The sequence below is a fragment of the Phocoena sinus genome, chromosome 2 (genome assembly GCF_008692025.1).
Source record: "Phocoena sinus isolate mPhoSin1 chromosome 2, mPhoSin1.pri, whole genome shotgun sequence".
Classification (NCBI taxonomy): Eukaryota; Metazoa; Chordata; class Mammalia; order Artiodactyla; family Phocoenidae; genus Phocoena; species Phocoena sinus.
Genome location: NC_045764.1, coordinates 99,885,917 through 99,905,378, shown reverse-complemented (window position 1 = coordinate 99,905,378; position 19,462 = coordinate 99,885,917). Strand labels below are relative to the sequence as shown.

The following is a 19,462-nucleotide window of genomic DNA, read 5'->3' as shown; positions in this document are numbered from 1 at the left end:
TACCTATAGAGTTCTTTTTAAAACCGAAGAAAGGGGCTAAGAACAGTACCTGGCACAGACTTGACTATTATCATCCTAACATAGTTCAGATAAGGACTAGCCTGATGCCCTCATTCTGGAGGTGAGAAAGTGAGTTCCAAGTAGTGTACTCATGCAGTGTCACTCATTCAACACACTGACCCAGCGCCAATACGCACTTGCATGCATCGTGCATGGCAATTCTATCCCCAGAAATGAAGATGAACTTGGGGCAGTTCCTGCCCTGGAAGAACACACGCTAGTGACTTGGCTCAGGTGAGACCTTTTAGTAGTAAAGCCAACAACCAACTTTACAGTAGTAAAGTCCAAGTCAGGACTCCTGACTTCCGTCCTGCAGCTCATCCTCTGATTCTGTTCTGAAAGAGAATGATCTGTAGAGCCCGATTGGTAAGCAAGAAGAGGGAGCATGGAGTACAGCCAGTAGACTTATTTTTTTTAATTGGATATGAGGGCATATATTTGAATTCATTGTTAGTGTGAGCCAGAAAAGGTATTCAAGAGAAACACTTTTAGAGAAAAGCAAACTCTAAAAATATTAACTAGAAAGGGAAGTCATGGGTGCTATGAAGTGGCCCATGTAGGAGTCCCCAGTTATGGCTGGCTTGATGTATTGGTCACCACTGTGTCACTAATGGTCTGCTCTGTTTGGTCTAGGCATCCCTTCTGAGGGCTTCCCCCGGGACTGCTTCAGTGAGCAGACAGCAGCTAAAGACCTTCCCAGCAGGGATGGAGGTGCATGGGTCCTGGCCTACAGAGCAGGACCAGCCTGTCCATTTCTGCTCCATGAAGAAAAAGAGAAGCCCAACAGAAGCAAATTGTGCTTGGATCTCCATGTAAGTAGAAATCTTTGTGTTTGCACTATGATTCTATGCAATTGACAGAGGCTCAGTTAACATGCATTTAATGTAAAGTGTGTTTGTAAAGCTGCTGAAGCTACATTTTGTGTGAGTGTCGTCTAAAAACCAATCAGTCGCAGAAAACAGATATCGGTGAGCTGAAATTTGTGCACTAGAAAGTGACTGTGTCTACAGTCTATCTGAGCATTTACAGAGTGCTCTGCTTACATCAGTTTGCTGCCTAAACCTCATTGTGGGAGAACCCATTTGCTGCTCTTAATATCATTTTTCTAAAAATTCGAGAACATGTGTTAACTGACTGATAGGATCTGGATCCTGCAGTGAAATTCAAATAGACTGTCTTCCACATTCCTAAACCTTTCTTTCTCTGCAGCTGCTCAAATAACAGGTGAACAATTTGGCAGGAAATCTGTGGGATAGAGGATGACCCATTAGAAAAACAGCCTTCTCTTTCCCATTCATTCATCGATTCATTGACACAGAGGCCTTGACTGAACTGTACAAAGCAGTGGGCTGGGTTTTAGCTACTTCCACACCATAGGTAGCCTGATAGGATTGACCAGACTGTCACAATTGTCACCGCCCCTTCCTCACCTCCCCATTTCCGTCAGAGATGGGGGTGAGCATTAGGAATCTAACAGGCACTTTTCTTTTTTTTTTTGCTCTGTTAACTTTAATGCCTGTTGATAGTCTTGTGTCCCTGATTTCTTTGGATGACTTCCAATTCGTTATTTTCAAGCCTGAAAGTATGGGTTTTTTTGTTTTGTTTTGTGTTTGCGGTACGCGGGCCTCTCACTGTTGTGGCCTCTCCCATTGCGGAGCACAGGCTCCGGACGCACAGGCTCAGCGGCCATGGCTCACAGGCCCAGCTGCTCCACGGCACGTGGGATCTTCCCGGACCGGGGCACGAACCCGTGTCCCCTGCATCGGCAGGCGGACTCTCAACCACTGCACCACCAGGGAAGCCCTGAAAGTATGTTTTTGATGAGTGTGGCCTGTAAGGTTCATATGCGTAGCAATTTTCTCAAGCAACCAAGAGCAGAAGAACCTTGCACTTTTCATAATCAAAAAACCATAGTCATCGTATGTCATTTTAGAAAAGCATTCGACATCTCAGTTATTGTAAAAGGAGGTTTGGAATGAAGCTGTAAAATGTAAAATCTACAGCCCTTCATGAGATGAAATGGAAATTTGTAGTTTTTGTTTACATGCCTCTCCCGAAAAAGCAAACTGTGCATCTTGAGATGTGCTCAAAGTAAGAAGTGTAACAGCGACATCTACTGGCCAGATTAAGTTGAGTTTGCCGCAGCAGGAGGCCTGGCGTGTCACGGTGCTGAAATGAATTTTGAAAGACCACTTTCTTTTTCTTCTGTAATTTTTAAAAATGCTGGGTTTATGTGTTTTTTTAACACATTGACTAAACTATGTATTTCTGGTTTTCCTTTTCCTCGGTGAATTAAATTATTTCCTAATTTTACTTTATTTCAATTATAGAAATCATATACAATCCTTTTGTAAAATTTGAAATACATAGTTAAATTGAAAGAAAAGTAATAACTCATAATCTCAGCAACCACAGACAACAACTGTAAAATTTTGATAAATTTTCTTTGTAGTTTTCACTGTGTATGATGGATTTTCAGTGAGGAACTTTTTTTCTTTTAACTTATAGGCATAGATTTTATATCCTTATTACTTTCTTTTTTTTTTTCTTTACCTATTACTTTTACATTGCTTGTCCATGTTGCTACAAATTCCTCCTGGGTATATTTTCAGTGAATGAATAATGTTCCTCTACATTGTATCTCAAAATTTATTTAATCATTTCTCTGTTATTGGATGTTAAAAATTTCTTTTTTGGCCAAGGGCATGGCATGCAGGATCTTAGTTCCCTGACCAGCTATCAAACCTGTGCCCCCTGCAGTGGAAGTGCGGAGTCCTAATCACTGGACTGCCAGGGAACTCCCTAAAGTTGTTTTTTATTTTGGGATAGTACTACAATTTGGAAGTGAATAGCACTACCAATTTTTCTTATACTCCTCCCCTCCAATATTTAGGATAAACTTTGGTTTATTGTCTATAAATATAAGTATTTTTAGGCTTTTGAAACATATCACATAAACAAGGTCTATTTCCTGAACCAGCCTTTAATGGTGTGTGTGTATGTTTATACACACATATATATATAATATTTATATATTACATATATTATATATGATGTATAAATAATATATGTTTATATATAATTTACATAAATCTACAATAACATATATATAAATATTTACGTGTTTCTTAGTTTTGCATTAATTATAATTTTTAAAAACGGGTAGTTTCTTTAGATTATTTTTACATCAGTGGTTTTATAGCTTGGTCCCTAAGACTCCTCACCTGCAAGCCCTACCCCCTCTTCAGAAGCTACAATTTGTTTCCTGTGTTCTGAATATTGTTATTCTAAGATGTCTGCTTGGGAGGGTTGTACTGATTTAGTAAAAGTTTGCATCCTGTTACTGATCACCACACCAGCTCGCAAGGACTTCTTTCCTCTGGGGGGCTGTGAACGCTAAGCTCAGGGAGATGTGTATTGCTTTATGATACTTTGATCAGCCTTAAATGTTGGAGAGGACTGCTCGTTTTCAGTTTTGAACCTGATTTGCAGGGTCATCATTAAGAAGTTACTTTTCTTTTTTAACATCTTTATTGGAGTATAATTGCTTTACAATGGTGTGTTAGTTTCTGCTGTATAACAAAGTGAATCAGTTATACATATACATATATCCTCATATCTCTTCCCTCTTGCGTCTCCTTCCCACCCTCCCTATCCCACCCCTCTAGGTGGTCACAAAGCACCGAGTTGATCTCCCTGTGCTGTGCAGCTGCTTTCCACTAGCTATCTGTTTTACATTTGGTAGTGTATGTATGTCAGTGCTACTCCCTTACTTCGTCCCAGCTTACCCTTCCCCCTCCCTGTATCCTCAAGTCCATTCTCTACGTCTGCGTCTTTATTCCTGTCCTGTTTGGAACTTTTTTTTTTGTTTTTTGTTTCCATATATATGTGTTAGCATACGGTATTTTTTTTTCTCTTTCTGACTTACTTCACTCTATGTGACAGACTCTAGGTCCATCCACCTCACTACAAATAACTCAATTTCATTCCTTTTTATGGCTGAGTAATATTCCATTGTATATATGTGCCACATCTTCTTTATCGATTCATCTGTCATTGGACACTTAGGTGCTTCCATGCCCTGGCTATTGTAAATAGTGCTGCAATGAACATTGTGGTACATGACTCTTTTTGAATTATGGTTTTCTCATGGTATATACCCAGTAGTGGGATTGCTGGGTCATATGGTAGTTCTCTTTTTAGTTTTTTAAGGAACCTCCATACTGTTCTCCATAGTGGCTGTATAAATTTACATTCCTACCAACAGTGCAAGAGGGTTCCCTTTTCTCCACACCCTCCCCAGCATTGTTTGTAGATTTTTTGATGATGGCCATTCTGACTGGTGTGAGGTGATACCTCATTGTAGTTTTGATATGCACTTCTCTAATGATTAGTGATGGTGAGCATCTTTTCATGCATTTGTTGGCCATCTGTATGTCTTTTTTGGAGAAATGTCTGTTTAGGTCTTCTGCCCATTTTTGGATTGGGTTATCTGTTTTTTTGATATTGAGCTGAATGAGCTCCTTGTAAATTTTGGAGATTAATCCTTTGTCAGTTGCTTCATTTGTAAATATTTTCTCCCATTCTGAGGGTTGTCGTTTCATCTTATTTATGTTTTCTGTTGCTGTGCAAAAGCTTTCAATTTTCATTAGGTCCCATTTGTTTATTTTAGGTTTTATTTCCATTCCTCTAGGTGATGGGTCAAAAAGGATCTTGCTGTGATTTATGTCATAGAGTGTTCTGCCTATGCTTTACTCTAAGAGTTTTATAGTGTCTGGCCTTATATTTAGGTCTTTAATCCATTTTGAGTTGATTTTTGTGTATGATGTTAGGGAGTTCTGTAACTTCACTCTTTTACATTTAGCTGTCCAGTTTTCCCAGCACCACTTATTGAAGAGGCTGTCCTTTCTCCATTGTATACTCTTGCCTCCTTTATCAAACAGAAGGTGACCATATGTGCATAGGTTTATCTCTGGGCTTTCTATCCTGTTCCATTGATCTATATTTCTGTTTTTGTTCCAGTACCATGCTATCTTGATTACTGTAGCTTTGTAGTATAGTCTGAATTCAGGGAGCCTGATTCCTCCAGCTCCGTTTTTCTTTCTCAAGGTTGCTTTGGCTATTCGGGGTCTTTTGTGTTTCCATACAAAGTGTAAAATTTTTTCTTCTAGTTCTCTGAAAAATGCCATTGGTAGTTTGACAGGGATTGCAGTGAATCTGTAGATTGCTTTGGGTAGTATAGTCATTTTCACAATGTTGATTCTTCCAATCCAAGAACATGGTATATCTCTCCATCTGTTGGTATCATCTTTAACTTCTTTCATCAGTGTCTTATAGTTTTCTGCATACAGGTGTTTTGACTCCTTAGGCAGGTTTATTCCTAGGTATTTTATTCTTTTTGTTTCAATGGTAAATGGGAGTGTTTCCTTAATTTCTCTTTCAGATTTTTCATCATTAGTGTATAGGAATGCAAGAAATTTCTGTGCATTAATTTTGTATCCGGCTGCTTTATGAAATTCATTGATTAGCTCTAATAGTTTTCTGGTAGCATCTTTAGGATTCTTTATGTATAGTATCATGTCATCTGCAAACAGTGACAGCTTTACTTCTTTTCCGATTAGATTCCTTTTATTTCTTTTTCTTCTCTGATTGCTGTGGCTAAAACTTCCAAAACTATGTTGAATAATAGTGGTGAGAGTGGGCAACCTTGACTTGTTCCTGATATTAGTGGAAATGGCTTCAGTTTTTCACCATAGAGAACGATGTTGGCTGTGGGTTTGTCATATATGGCCTTTATTATGTTGAAGTAAGTTCCCTGTGTACCTACTTTCTGGAGAGTTTTTATCATAAATGGGTGTTGAATTTTGTCAAAAGCTTTTTCTGCATCTATTAGATGATCATATGGTTTTTCTCCTTCAGTTTGTTAATATGGTGTATCACATTGATTGATCTACGTATATTGAAGAATAGTTGCATTCCTGGGATAAACCCCACTTTATTATGGTGTATGATCCATTTAATGTGCCGTGGGATTCTGTTTGCTAGCATTTTGTTGAGGATTTTTGCATCTATGTTCATCAGTGATATTGGCCTGTAGTTTTCTCTTTTTTTTGTGACATCTTTGTCTGCTTTTGGTATCAGGGTGATGGTGGCCTCATAGAATGAGTTTGGGAGTGTTCCTCCCTCTGCTATAATTTGGAAGAGTCTGAGAAGGATAGGTGTTAGCTCTTCTGTAAATGTTTGATAGAATTCGCCTGTGAAGCCATCTTGTCCTGGGCTTTTGTTTGTTGCAAGATTTTTAATCACAGTTTCAATTTCAGTGCTTGTGATTGGTCTGTTTATATCTTCTATTTATTCCTGGTTCAGTCTCAGAAGGTTGTGCTTTTCTAAGAATTTGTCCATTTCTTCCAGGTTGTCCATTTTTTTGGCATATGGTTGCTTGTAGTAATCTCTCATGATCCTTTGTATTTCTGTATTCTGTTACTTCTTTTTCATTTCTAATTCTTTTGATTTGAGTCTTATCCCTTTTTCTCTTGATGAGTCTGGCTAATGGTTTATCATTTTGTTTATCTTCTCAAAGAACCAGCTTTTAGTTTTATTGATCTTTGCTATCGTTTCCTTTATTTCTTTCTCTTTTATTTCTGATCTGATCTTTATGATTTCTTTCCTTCTGCTAACTTTGGGGTTTTCTTTGTTCTTTCTCTAATTGCTTTAGGTGTAAGGTTAGGTTGTTTATTTGAGATGTTTCCTGTTTCTTGAGGTAGGATTATATTGCTATAAACTTCCCTCTTAGAGCTGCTATTGCTACATCCCATAGGTCTTGGGTCATCGTGTTTTCATTGTCATTTGTTTCTAGGTATTTTTTGATTCCCGCTTTGATTTCTTCAGTGATCTCTTGGTTATTAAGTAGTGTATTGTTTAGCCTCCATGTGTTTGTAGTTTTTGCAGTTTTTTTCCTGTAATTGATATCTAGTCTCATTGCGTTGTGGTCAGAAAAGATACTTAATACGATTTCAATTTTCTTAAATTTACCAAGGGTTGATTTGTGACCCAAGATATGATCATTCCTGGAGAATGTTCCTCATATGAGCACTTGAGAAGAAAGTGTATTCTGTTGTTTTTGGATGGAATGTCCTATAAATATCAATTAAGTCCATCTTGTCTAATGTGTCATTTAAAGCATGTGTTTCCATATTTATTTTCATTCTGGATGCTGTGTCCATTGATGAAAGTGGGGTGTTTAAGTCCCCTACTATGACTGTGTAACTGTCAGTTTCCCCTTTTATGGCTATTACATAGCATTTGCCTTATGTATTGAGGTGCTCCTATGTTGGGAGCACATATATTTATAATTGTTATATCTTCTTCTTGGATTGATCACTTGATCATTATATAGTGTCCTTCTTTGTCTCTTACAATAGTCTTTATTTTAAAGTCTATTTTGTCTTATATGAGAATTGCAACTCCAGCTTTCTTTTGATTTCCATTTGCATGGAATACCTTTTTCCATCCCCTCACTTTCAGTCTGTATGTCTCCCTAGGTCTGAAGTGGGTCTCTTGTAGACAGCATATATATGGGTCTTGTTTTTGTATCCATTCAGCCAGTCTATGTCTTTTGGTTGGAGCATTTAATCCATTTACATTTAAGGTAATTATTGGTATGTATGTTCCTATTACCATTTTCTTAATTATTTTGCATTTGCTTTTGTAGGTCTTTTCCTTCTCTTTTTTTTCCTGCCTAGAGAAGTTCCTTTAGCATTCGTTGTAACGCTGATTTGGTGGTGCTGAATTCTCCTAACTTTTGCTTGTCTGCAAAGGTTTTAATTTCTCCATCAAATCTGAATGAGATCCTTGCTGGGTAGAGTAATCTTGGTTGTAGGTTTTTCCCTTTCATGACTTTAAATATTTCCTGCCACTCCATTCTGGCTTGTAGAGTTTGTGCTGAAAGATCAGGTGTTAACCTTAAGGGGATTCCCTTATATGTTATTTGTTGCTTTTCCCTTGCTGCTTTTAATATTTTTCCATTGTATTTAATTTTTGATAGTTTGATTAATATGTGTCTTGGTGTATTTCTCCTTGGATTTATCCTTTATGGGACTATCTGTGCTTCCTGGACTTGATTATTTCCTTTCCCATGTTAGGGAAATTTTCAACTATAATCTCTTCAAATATTTTCTCAGACCCTTTCTTTTTCTCTTCTTCTTCTGGGACCCCTATAATTCGAATGTTGGTGCATTTAGTGTTGTCCCAGAGGTCTCTGAGACTGTCCCCAATTCTTTTCATTCTTTTTTCTTTATTCTGCTCTGTGGTAGCTATTTCCAGTATTTTATCTTCCAGGTCACTTATCCGTTCTTCTGCCTCAGTTAATCTGCTATTGATTCCTTCTAGAGAATTTTTAATTTCATTTATTGTGTTGTTCATCGTTGTTTGTTTGCTCTTTAGTTCTTCTGTGTCCTTGTTAAACATTTCTTGTATTTTCTCCATTCTGTTTCCAAGCTTTTAGATCATCTTTACTATCATTTCTCTGAATTCTTTTTCATGTAGACTGCCTATTTCCTCTTCATTTGTTTGGTCTGGTGCGTTTTTACCTTGCTCCTTCATCTGCTGCATATTTCTCTGTCTTCCTATTTTGCTTAATTTACTGTGTTTGGGGTCTCCTTTTCACAGGCTTCAGGTTCGTAGTTTCTGTTGTTTCTGGTGTCTGCCCTCAGTGGGTAAGGTTGGTTCAGTGGGTTGTGTAGGCTTCCTGGTAGAGGGGACTGGTTCCTGTGTTCTGGTGCATAGGGCTGGATCTTGTCTTTCTGGTGGGCAGGGCTCTGTCTGATGGTGTGTTTTGGGCTGTCTGTGAACTTGTATGATTTTAGGCAGCCTCTCTGCTAATGGGTGGGGTTGTGTTCCTGTCTTGCTAGTTGTTTGGCATGGGGTGTCCAGCACTGTAGCTTGCTGGTCGTTGAGTGGAGCTGGATCTTAGTGTTGAGTTGGAGATCTCTGGGAGAGCTCTTGCTGATTGATATTATATGGGGCCGGGAGGTCTCTGATGGTCCAATGTCCTGGACTCGGCTCTCCCACCTCAGAGGCTCAGGCCTGACACCAGCCTGGAGCACCAAGACCCTGTCAGCCACACGGCTCAGAAGAAGAGGGAGAAAAAAAGAAAGAAAATAATGAATAAAAATAAATAAATAGATAAATAAATTAATTAAATAATTAGAAAATTAAAAATTATTAAATTAGAAAAATAAGTAGTTAAATAAAAGAGAGCAACCAAACCAATAAACAAATCCACCAGTGATAACAATCGCTAAAAACTATACTAAGATAAACATAAAAATCAGAAACAAGTCAGCCACAGACAGCAAACCGCAGACAAAAAAATTTGAATTTCATATTATTTTCACCTATCAAAAATATTATTCATCTTTTTTTTTTCCCCATCATTAAAAAATGTAAAGATCATTCTTAAAGAAGTCATTCAAAAATAGGCAGTGGGTCAGATCTGGCCCACTCTGGTCTAGAATGAGAGGTGGAGGTCTCCTTCACTTCACTTCCACTGCTGGCTCAACCACTAGCTAGCTGTGGGACTCTGGGCACCAGTTAACTTCGGTGGCCCTCAGTTTCTTTAACAAGTGTGTGCGGACAGGATGGGAGGAACCCGAACAGATGAAACAGTGTTCCTTTTAGCTATAATATTACATTTCCTGATTCTATTAAAGGAGCATAAGTCAACCCAAGCAGTGTGGTGTGTGGGGAATGAAAATTACTTAAAAGAAATACAAAGAGGGCTTCCCTGGTGGTGCAGTGGTTGAGAGCCCACCTGCCGATGCAGGGGACACGGATTCGTGCCCCGGTCCGGGAAGAGCCCACATGCTGTGGAGCGGCTAGGCCTGTGAGCCATGGCTGCAGAGCCCGTGCGTCCGGAGCCTGTGCTCTGCAACAGGAGAGGCCACGACAGTGAGAGGCCCGCGTACCGCAAAAAAAAAAAACAAAAAAAAAAAACAAGAAATTCAAAGAAAGAGATGGAAATTATTTGAAAGAAAAACAAATACATCTTAATATTCTCAACATGAATCTTTGTTTTAATATGAGGAACAATGTTACAACTCTGATAGTGAGACCAAAATTTATCGTCTCCTAACTCTATTTGAAGGCTCATATCATTTCTTTCTGTTTCTCCAGTGCAATCCTTTTCTCCTTCCCTGGTTTTATTGAGGTGTAATTAACATACAATATTGTTTAAGTTTCAAGTGTACAACATAATGATTTGGTACATGTATATACTGTGAAATGATCCCCACAATAAATTCATTTCACATCCATCACCTCACATAGTTACAAGTTTTTTTTTTCTTGGGATGAGAACTTTCAAGATCTACTCTCTTAGCAACTTTCAAACGTGCAATACAGCATTGTTAACTATAGCCACCATCCTGTACAGTACATCCCCAGGACTTATGAGTCTTACAACTGGAAGTCTGTACCTTCTGACTACCTTTCACCCATTTTCCTCTGTCTTCATCTCCCCACATCTGGCAACCACCAGTCCCTTCTCTGTTTCTATGAATTTGGGTTTTTCTAGATCCCACTTATAAGTGAGAACATAACAGTATTCATCTTCCTCTGTCTGACTTATTCTTCTTAGCATAATGCCCTTGCGGTCCATCCATGTTGTCGCATGTTACATTCATCTTTTAGTTATTGAACTATGAGAAGATCCAAGGGTTCCTTGGAGGAATGGCAAGAGGTGGAGCTGGTGGAAGGTAGACACCAGGGAGGCTCCGAGCAGCATCTGTTTACCAGCCAGTATATATTACAGTGTTTAAGCAACCACTGCTGCTGTCTTGGTGCCCCTTGGCTGAATGTCAGCCAGACTGCTATGTAGAGAGGTTCTGTTTGGGTGATCACCCTGCTCTAGCGAATCCCGTAGACGATTCTGGGTGACCTAGAAAGTTCTTGAAAGAACCCAATGCTCAGTCAGTTCCACTTTGAGGTCATGAGGTTGCTAAATATTACATAGGACATATTCAGTGAAAAATAATTTGTTGTTTGTCTGAAATTCAAAATTAACTGGTTGTCCTGTATTCTATTTAATAAGTCTGGCAATCCTAGGTGTCAGTTTGGGAACAACACCCAAATGCAGCAAATGTGTGAATTGCCTTGGGGTAGCATCTATATGGGATAAACCCTCAGTCACCCCAGAGTGCCCATTTAGAGCATGACCATTACACAGTTAGGCTTAAAGGGTAGTTTCTTATATTCCACTATTAGAAACTGTCATTAGCCGTGCTCCTCAGTTGCCAGTGCACTTTGAGCCAGACATGTCAAGGCAACTGAATCTGGACAGACCAGAGAGCAAGTGGGGCCTAACTTCTTAGAACAAGTGCAGTTTCTTAAAGATTCCATTTGAGATGACTATTCACCATGGAGGATAGTTTGTAAAATGTCTGTAAATAAAGGACGTGGGCAGGATAGAAAAAAGACACTAAAAGAGGTGTGGCCTGAGATGGACAAAAGGTATGCAGAGCGGAAAAGGCAAGCAGTTGTCAGAATTCTATACTGGTTGCATGAATTCTGAAAGTAGGATTTTGCATGCAGCTTTTAAAACACAAGGCTTGAACTCTTCTTGGTGTTGCTGGTTTCCAAGGATCATCTCCATCACCCCACTCGTGGGTGCCGGGATGCTCCTTATTGAATTAGCTTAATTGTCTGCGGAGGACACAGCATCGGGTCCCAAGTAATTGCATCTTATGAACGGAAAGATATAATTACCAAGTCCACACCAAACCTTAAGTGTCTAAACCAGTAACAAAACTGCCATGAATTGATCACTTCCTCAATGCCAGGCACCATTCTTTGACGTATTATTTTACCTATTGTATTGATACAAATAAGGAGAGAGGTTCAGTAAAGACGGGTGCAAGGATCTGAACCCAGGTCTGTCCGAGTCTGGACCTAGGTGCTTAAATGTTAAGCCCCTCTACCCCTCCACTACTTTGGATGCTTTTCTGATTTGTTTGTTTTCTTTTGTTTTGCTTTTAATTGAAGAACCAAATTCATTTCATGGATATGAGTTAGCTCTCATAATTAGTGAGAAGGCTTGAGAACCGGGCTCAGAATTAGAAAGCTAGAACCACAACCAAAATCACCCCACAGAACTCAATCCAGTGAAGATTCTGCAGCTGCTCACCTGGGACACTGGATGCCTCAGACCTTGGGTCTTTACAGTGGATGGGGAAACACTGATGGGGACACGAGCAGATTTCAGGCCCTCATGTTCCTTCACTCCTAAAAGGCAAACTCTGTGCCATCAATTGACTTTGACAGCAAAGAATGGATGCAGAGGGCTCTCTGACACAGCGCCCCTGCAGTACATGGAAAGGGCCACATCCTTGTTTTGTTTTCATGGAAGCCAATGAGAGCTTAAAGCTAAAGGCCGCAGGTGGACGTCCCCACATCATTAGCATATTCATGACAATGGGGCTTGTATCTGCAAGTGAAGTGAATTTAGAAATATCAAGCTAGCTTGTTTTCTGAAGGCTTCATACATGCTTCATAAAGTATGCTTACTATTTATTGGGTGTCTGTTGTGAATCAAGCAAGCACTGGGTTAGGAATATTAGCACATTTAATTCTTAGAACAATCCTATGAGTTATTATTTTCCCTATTTTGTACATGTAAATACTGGTTCATAGAAGTTAAGGAACTTGCCTAAGTGACACATCTTGCGTGTAACTAGTAAGTAATATCCCATAGTGAACCCAAATACATCTCACTTCAAAGCCATAGCTCTGGCCTCTCCTCTTTTTCTTTGCCCTCTCTTTAACTGTGTTTAAGAATAGGATCGGGCTTCCCTGGTGGCGCAGTGGTTGAGAGTCCGCCTGCCGATTCAGGGGACACGGGTTCGTGTCCCGGTCCGGGAGGATCCCACATGCCGCGGAGCGGCTGGACCCGTGAGCCACGGCCGCTGAGCCTGCGCGTCCGGAGCCTGTGCTCCGCAACGGCAGAGGCCACAACAGTGAGAGGCCCGCGTACCGCAAAAAAAAAAGAATAGGATCATAGGGACTTCCCTGGTGGTCCAGTGGTTGAGACTCTACACCCCCAATTCAGGGGGCCCGGGTTTAGACCCCGGTCAGGGAACTAAGAGCCCGCATGTCGCAACGAAGATCCCGCGGCAGCGAGGATCCAGTGTGCCTCAGCTAAGACCCGGCGCAGCCAAATAAGTAAATAAATAAATATTAAAAAAAAAATAGGACCATAGTTGTGACAGTGCCTAGCTTACTTTCTACTTTGTAATTTTAATGCCTTTACATTGGTTTCCATATTTTTCTTTTAACGTGACTAAATGATGTGAGTTTTAACTTCAAGGAATCATTACTGATCAAATCAGGGCTCATAATTTGTGTCCTTTCTGCTCTCTGCCAATTCCTTCTAACTGCAGTGGCCGTTTGGTTCCGGTAACCGGGTGATCACCTATTTTGCCCCCATACGGATGTTTCAATGTGAAAGATAACTGTTACAAAATTCTGTAGCTCTTTGATTTATTATAATGAAAAGAAGGTACATTGAGAATCAAGTTGATCCGGTGCAGATCCTGGCTATGCCACTCATTGGTTGTGTAATCTTTGAATTGCCCTAATGTCTCTGAACCTCAGTATTCACAGCTAAAGGAATGGCCAAACAGTAGTCACTAGCCACCTATGGCTCTTAATTAAGACTAAATAAAATATAATTCCTCAGTTACATTAGGCACATTTTAAGCGCTCAGAGGCCACCTGTGGCACTGGATTGCATGACACAGATACATTTCCACCATTACAGAAACTTGCACTGAATAGCACTAATAAAACGGGGTCGGGCTTCCCTGGTGGCGCAGTGGCTGAGAGTCCGCCTGCCGATGCAGGGGACGCGGGTTCGTGCCCCGGTCCGGGAAGATCCCACGTGCCGCGGAGCGGCTGGGCCCGTGAGCCGTGGCCGCTGAGCCTGCGCGTCCGGAGCCTGTGCCCCGCAACGGGAGAGGCCACAACAGTGAGAGGCCCGCGTACCGGAAAAAAAAAACAAAAAGAACAAAAAAACAAAAACGGGGTCAATGACACCTTTCTCATAGAGTTATGGGGAGGATTAAGGTATTAGAAAACTTGCATAAAGAACCTAGCATGGTACGTACTTGGGACAACAATGACACCCTAAAAAAATGCTAGATCTCCCCCTTCTCTCCTCTCATGCATGTTCTTATCATCCACCTTCATTTTGTTTTAGGTAAATCCTCATCTTCCCTAATTTTTCTTTTGCCTCCTTTAAATTTAAAAGTATTTAAAAATGATAACTAGATCTTTGGTGTTGGAACTAATATTCCCAAGATAACTTTGACTTAAAAAAAAATTAAGGACAAAAAAAGATATCCAGTTACAGTGGAGTCAGTGGCTGTCTAGTTTCACCATTCAGGAAGAACAAGAGTATAGACAACAAGAGATACATACAGTTTCTTAGATTCCAGATCTTCATCTACAACTTTCATCATGAGCGACTTTAGCCACAGTGAAATGCTTTCTCCATGGACTCCGTGCCTTCTGTAGTGGTTATTTCTGTGGGACATCACTATTACTCATTTGGGAAAAGCTCAAAACTCTTCAAAAACATGTCCCAGGAAATTCTGTACCTTAAAGAATGCTCCTATTTTCTCTCCTCTTCAGCTTCACAAGTAAGTCAAAGCCTTTCCTTTTTCCTCTTAAAATATTTTATTTTGCCAGAGACGTTGAATCCATTTCCAAGGACTCTTTGATACTGCTTGGTGGAGTCCGTCTTAGAAATATCTGACAGTAAGACCCTAAGCAGTAATGTAATAACTATTTCAAGCTTGATTTTCGTATTTGTAAGAGTAAGGACATTTTTTTTTTTTTTTTTTTTTTTGCGATATGCGGGCCTCTCACTGTTGTGGCCTCTCCCGTTGTGGAGCAACAGGCTCCGGACGCGCAGGCTCAGCGGCCATGGCTCACGGGCCCAGCCACTCCGCGGCATGTGGGATCCTCCCGGACCGGGACACGAACCCACATCCCCTGCATCGGCAGGCGGACTCTCAACCACTGCGCCACCAGGGAAGCCCAGTAAGGACATTTTAAATGAAATGCGTACACCTTTGAAGTATAATGAGTTGGCCTAAAAACAGCAACAAAAAATGGTCCTTGCTCTGCTGTTAACGCCCTGGGCTCTCTCCCAGGCCAGTCATCATCTGGGAACTTCCTTCCCCAAAGGGAGGGGAAGTCTCAGTGCTAGGGGACCACACATCATCAGCATGTGTCAACAGACTCTTGAGAAAAGGATTTTCTGGAGAAAATCCAAATTCATGGATTTTTTTTTTTTTTCTGAAATTATTGAGTTGGTTTAAAAATCATCTTGGAATGCAGGCAAGTAATATAGAACAGGTGAACTCTGTCATCATCTACAGTAGCCACTTGGGAACTCTTTAAGCTAATTGCTCTCTTCAAGTGATACAGATGGAAAACAATAATCCAGAGAGCACTGGCCCTGAAACACCCAAAGGGACCCCTTGAAGGAATTTTCTTTGAAGCTCAATTCACTCGTGGCACAGATGTGGCATGGGGAGCCGTTGTATTTAGTAGGCCTATCTATAAGGAACAATCCTGTTCAGACCAAATGGCTCCTCTGTCCAAGTGCATATGTGAGGGAACTGGGAGGAAAGCTTCCTTCTTGGGCCGTCATTTCATCGGTAAATACTTGCTTCATATTGACAAGGTTAAAAACAGTCCTGTTGGTTGCTGGTTGATGTCCCTAAGAAAGTTATTCCTTTGCTATGAAAACATGTCATATCCATACGGTACTTACTACGTGCCAGGCATTGATGAGAGTGTGAAACATATATTAGTTTATTTAATGCTTCTAATAACCCACGAAGTAGGTACTTTTCTTATTCCAAGTTTCTAGGTGAGGAAGCGGAGACACATGTTGCTTATATAACTTGTCCAAGGTCAGGTTTCTTGCAGGAGCAGAGTAGGGTGTTAGCCCAGGACCCAGGGCCAGGTTCTTAACTGTGCACACTGCCCTCATTCCTTGATCATTGCAAGATGACGTACCCACTGCTCTCTTCTTCAGCTTCACGAGTATGCCTCGGCCTCCCCTCTTCCCTTTCAGAGTCTTCTAGTTTGTTACCGACATTCAACCCACTTCCACAGAAGTTTTGAATACAGCTCAGTGGAACCAGTCTTAGAAACATTTTGCACTAAGTCTGCTCGATGGAAAAAGGCCTTTATCACTGAGCCCTGTCCTTGCCATTGGCAGGTGCAGCCTGTTTTCTTTTGAATCAATCAGTAAAAACAGCTGCTGGCTTCTCCGAGGCTGAGCCAGAGGGGCTGTGTTGAGGGTTGCAGTAGTTGGCAGCGGGAATCCACGCTGTGAAGGCAGAGAAAGCACTGCCTGAGATGGAAGGAGAAGCCTAGGGAGGTCTCCGGCCCCATCTTATCATTTGGCCTCATAACTCCATTTTGAAGATGTGGAAAATGAGCTTAAAGAAGATGCTGATCAGGAAGAAGGTAAGATCACGTGCCAGGGCAGTAGGGGGATGTGACACGGGGTGGACAGGAGTTGGGACACCTCTTTTCCCACCTTAATGGCTGCACTTGCCCTGCGTGAGCTGGTACCAGTTAGCTTCTCGACTTCAAATGTCTCCATCTTTAGAAGAAGAATGTTGGGCTGGTTGACTTCTAGTCCTTCTAAAGACCTCTTCAGCCTCCCAACAATTTGATTCTACCCAGCTTCTTCCATAATCTTACACTCCTTTCATCTGACACCTCATTCATTTAACACATGTCTTTTTGACTACTTGTGTGGTCATCATGTCCTTAGTTCTCACCATTTATATCAGACTTCACTTAGTTAAAACACACTTCCTGAACCCAAAAAGCCCATCTCTGCCTATTACCCCACTTATATCTTCATAGTTTACTTACTTTACTCAGCCCATTGCTCTAAACTCTTTCCTTCCACAGAAATAGTTTCTATAGTCTTACTTACTCTTATTAATTTTAACTTTTCTATTTTTCTCAAGCAATCGTCACGTGAACCTAGTTGAACCCCTAGAAGCTGGAAGCAGTCAGTCATTAAATGCAGGCCGGGAATTTGAAGTATACTGGATAAGGAGAAACATGAGAATCATTTAGCCCAACACCGTGAAATTAATCTCACTTGCTTTACTTTTCCCTTGCCTTTCTGGGATTTTATGAGAATGTGGGAAGGCATTCTCTAAGCTGAGTGACATGGCAGAGGGCTGCAAAGAGTAAGTGTGTGAGGTGGGGGGCTTTAGGAAGTTTTTCTTTTAGGCAGTGTCCAATTTCTGCATAAAAATTTTTAATGCTCGTTCCTCTAGTTGTTATTAGAATCAAGAAGCTAGGTTCTACTGCTTCCAGGAGATGATATGCCTTTTTTGTTGTTGTTTTTGCAACCATTCTTTTAGGCTTAGCTCACTAGGTATTGTTTGTTGGACTGATGTTCCCATCGCCATGAGGTAAAATTAGCTCCAGCCTCAATCTGAGAAGATGATGAGATGGGAGGAACACAGAGAATTCATTGGTAGTAAATTCTGCACACAAATAGTGTTCCGTTTTCAAGTAGCTGCGTAGTGATTGTTTTTAACAAGTAGTTACAAAGAGCAACACGTGGGTTAAATCCTACCTAATATTCATCGTGCCTGTTTCAACTAGTTTCCAAGGCAGATCATTTTTAATCTGCCTTTTGCACAGGTGTAGCTGTTAGAGAGCTTAAGTGTTTTGAGGTTAGAACAAAAGAGAGTCAGGTGAGGTTGAAAAGGAGAAAGTCTTGGCTGTCACTGGTTTTGTGTAGTAGGTACTTAATAAGTATGCGTAGCAGGACAAGACAGAGAAATAACGTGCAAGAGAAGTTATTCTTCCCCCCACCCCAAGAATGTTAAAGCATTAAATGGATTCATTTTTCAAGACCACCCAACTAAGATCAAATTTGTAGGCTGCTTACTTGAACACTATGGTCTGAAACATTTTTCCATTCCCTAAATGACCAGATGTCGTAACATTTCTCATGGCCATGAGAACCAGTGGCCTGAAAGAGTCAATATTCAAAGATCTCTGTAAACTACCATGCTTCTCTTTCTTACTCATCTTCATATTTTTATGGTCGCTGCTTCTTTCATTCAAAATTGTCTTATGTCCACCTATTGCTGTTTAGACCGAGTCTGGGGTATAAAGTACTCATTACAGTCTATGAACAGGAATCACCTCTTTCTTGGCTGATTTCCTGTAGTAAACTTCATGTTTCATGAAGGTGGAGGGCTGGAGTTTCTTCATCTTTACGTCCCCGGAGCCTCGTACAGAGTCGGTGCTTCACAATGATTGTTGGATGAATGCATCTTTGTGATAGTTAAGCTTCCTAAATGAAGGAGAATTGTACGGGTAAGCTGGAAAGCCTCTTGATAGGTTTGAGTCCCGAGGATTGTGTGTCTTGTCTGTGACCAGTAGACAAGCCAGCTAGGAACTTTGCTTGATTTTTCTAAGCACCCCCTCTAGATTTCCCCCCTAAATTATGAGAGAAAAGAATGGTCATTCTCATATTGTTTTTTCTTTTTATGAAGTCAACCTTCTGTATCATCTCAAAGGGTAAAGTACAATACATGTCCTAGTGAGAGACCACCAACTAACCGGGCTGACACTCTTACACATTTCAAGATACAGGCGTGTGTGGAGTCCTATTACGGCAGGATGCAGAGCTCAGGGTTTTGGAAGAGTGATTGTGGATTCTGGGGCCTGATTGCCTGGATTCAAGTTCCAGTTCCACCTGTGAACACGGGCAAGCTACATCATCTTTCTGCTCCTCTTTCTAAACATGAAAAAGAAAATAATACCAGCCTCATGGCTAGATGTACCAATCAGTTAATACACAATGGAGCACCTAGAACAGTGCTTATAAACACCCAATAAATGTTAGGTATTATTAGTATCCTCCACTTACTAGCTGTGCACCTTGGCTTGGTTGTGTTCTCTTGACCATGGTTGCTTCACTTTTAAAACAAACCTAGTCGAGTCAAGGGACTGGGATCAAATCATCTCCCTGGGACCCAAGACTTCCCGCACTTTCCATGACATTGTATTGGTGTCCGTGGGTATTGAGAGGGTGCTAAAACTTTGTAATTCTGCTCCATGCCGTACTGTAGAAAAGCCATCAGCCCCTTCCAGTTTATGTCCCATTTTGCCCAAATCTGCTGAAAGCGCTTAGAAACTTATTCTGGAAATCTGGAAATCAATAATTATGTCTGAGAAAATGGAGCTTTCTCAGTTGAAGAACACCAGATACGTGCCATGTCTCCTCCCTTCACCTGTATACTGGCTGGTCCACATAGTTCTTCAGAAGACTGATCTTATGATCTGA

General features: G+C 40.8%; 1 protein-coding gene across 1 annotated transcript in view; it reads left to right on the top strand.

Annotated features, from left to right (window-relative positions):
- Positions 1–19,462, top strand: part of FMN1 (formin 1) — a 406,404-nt gene that overhangs the window by 81,036 nt on the left and 305,906 nt on the right. The window contains exon 2 of the mRNA XM_032623988.1: positions 694–872. Coding sequence (XP_032479879.1) covers positions 694–872 — 179 coding nt within the window. The remainder of the gene's footprint in view (positions 1–693; positions 873–19,462) is intronic.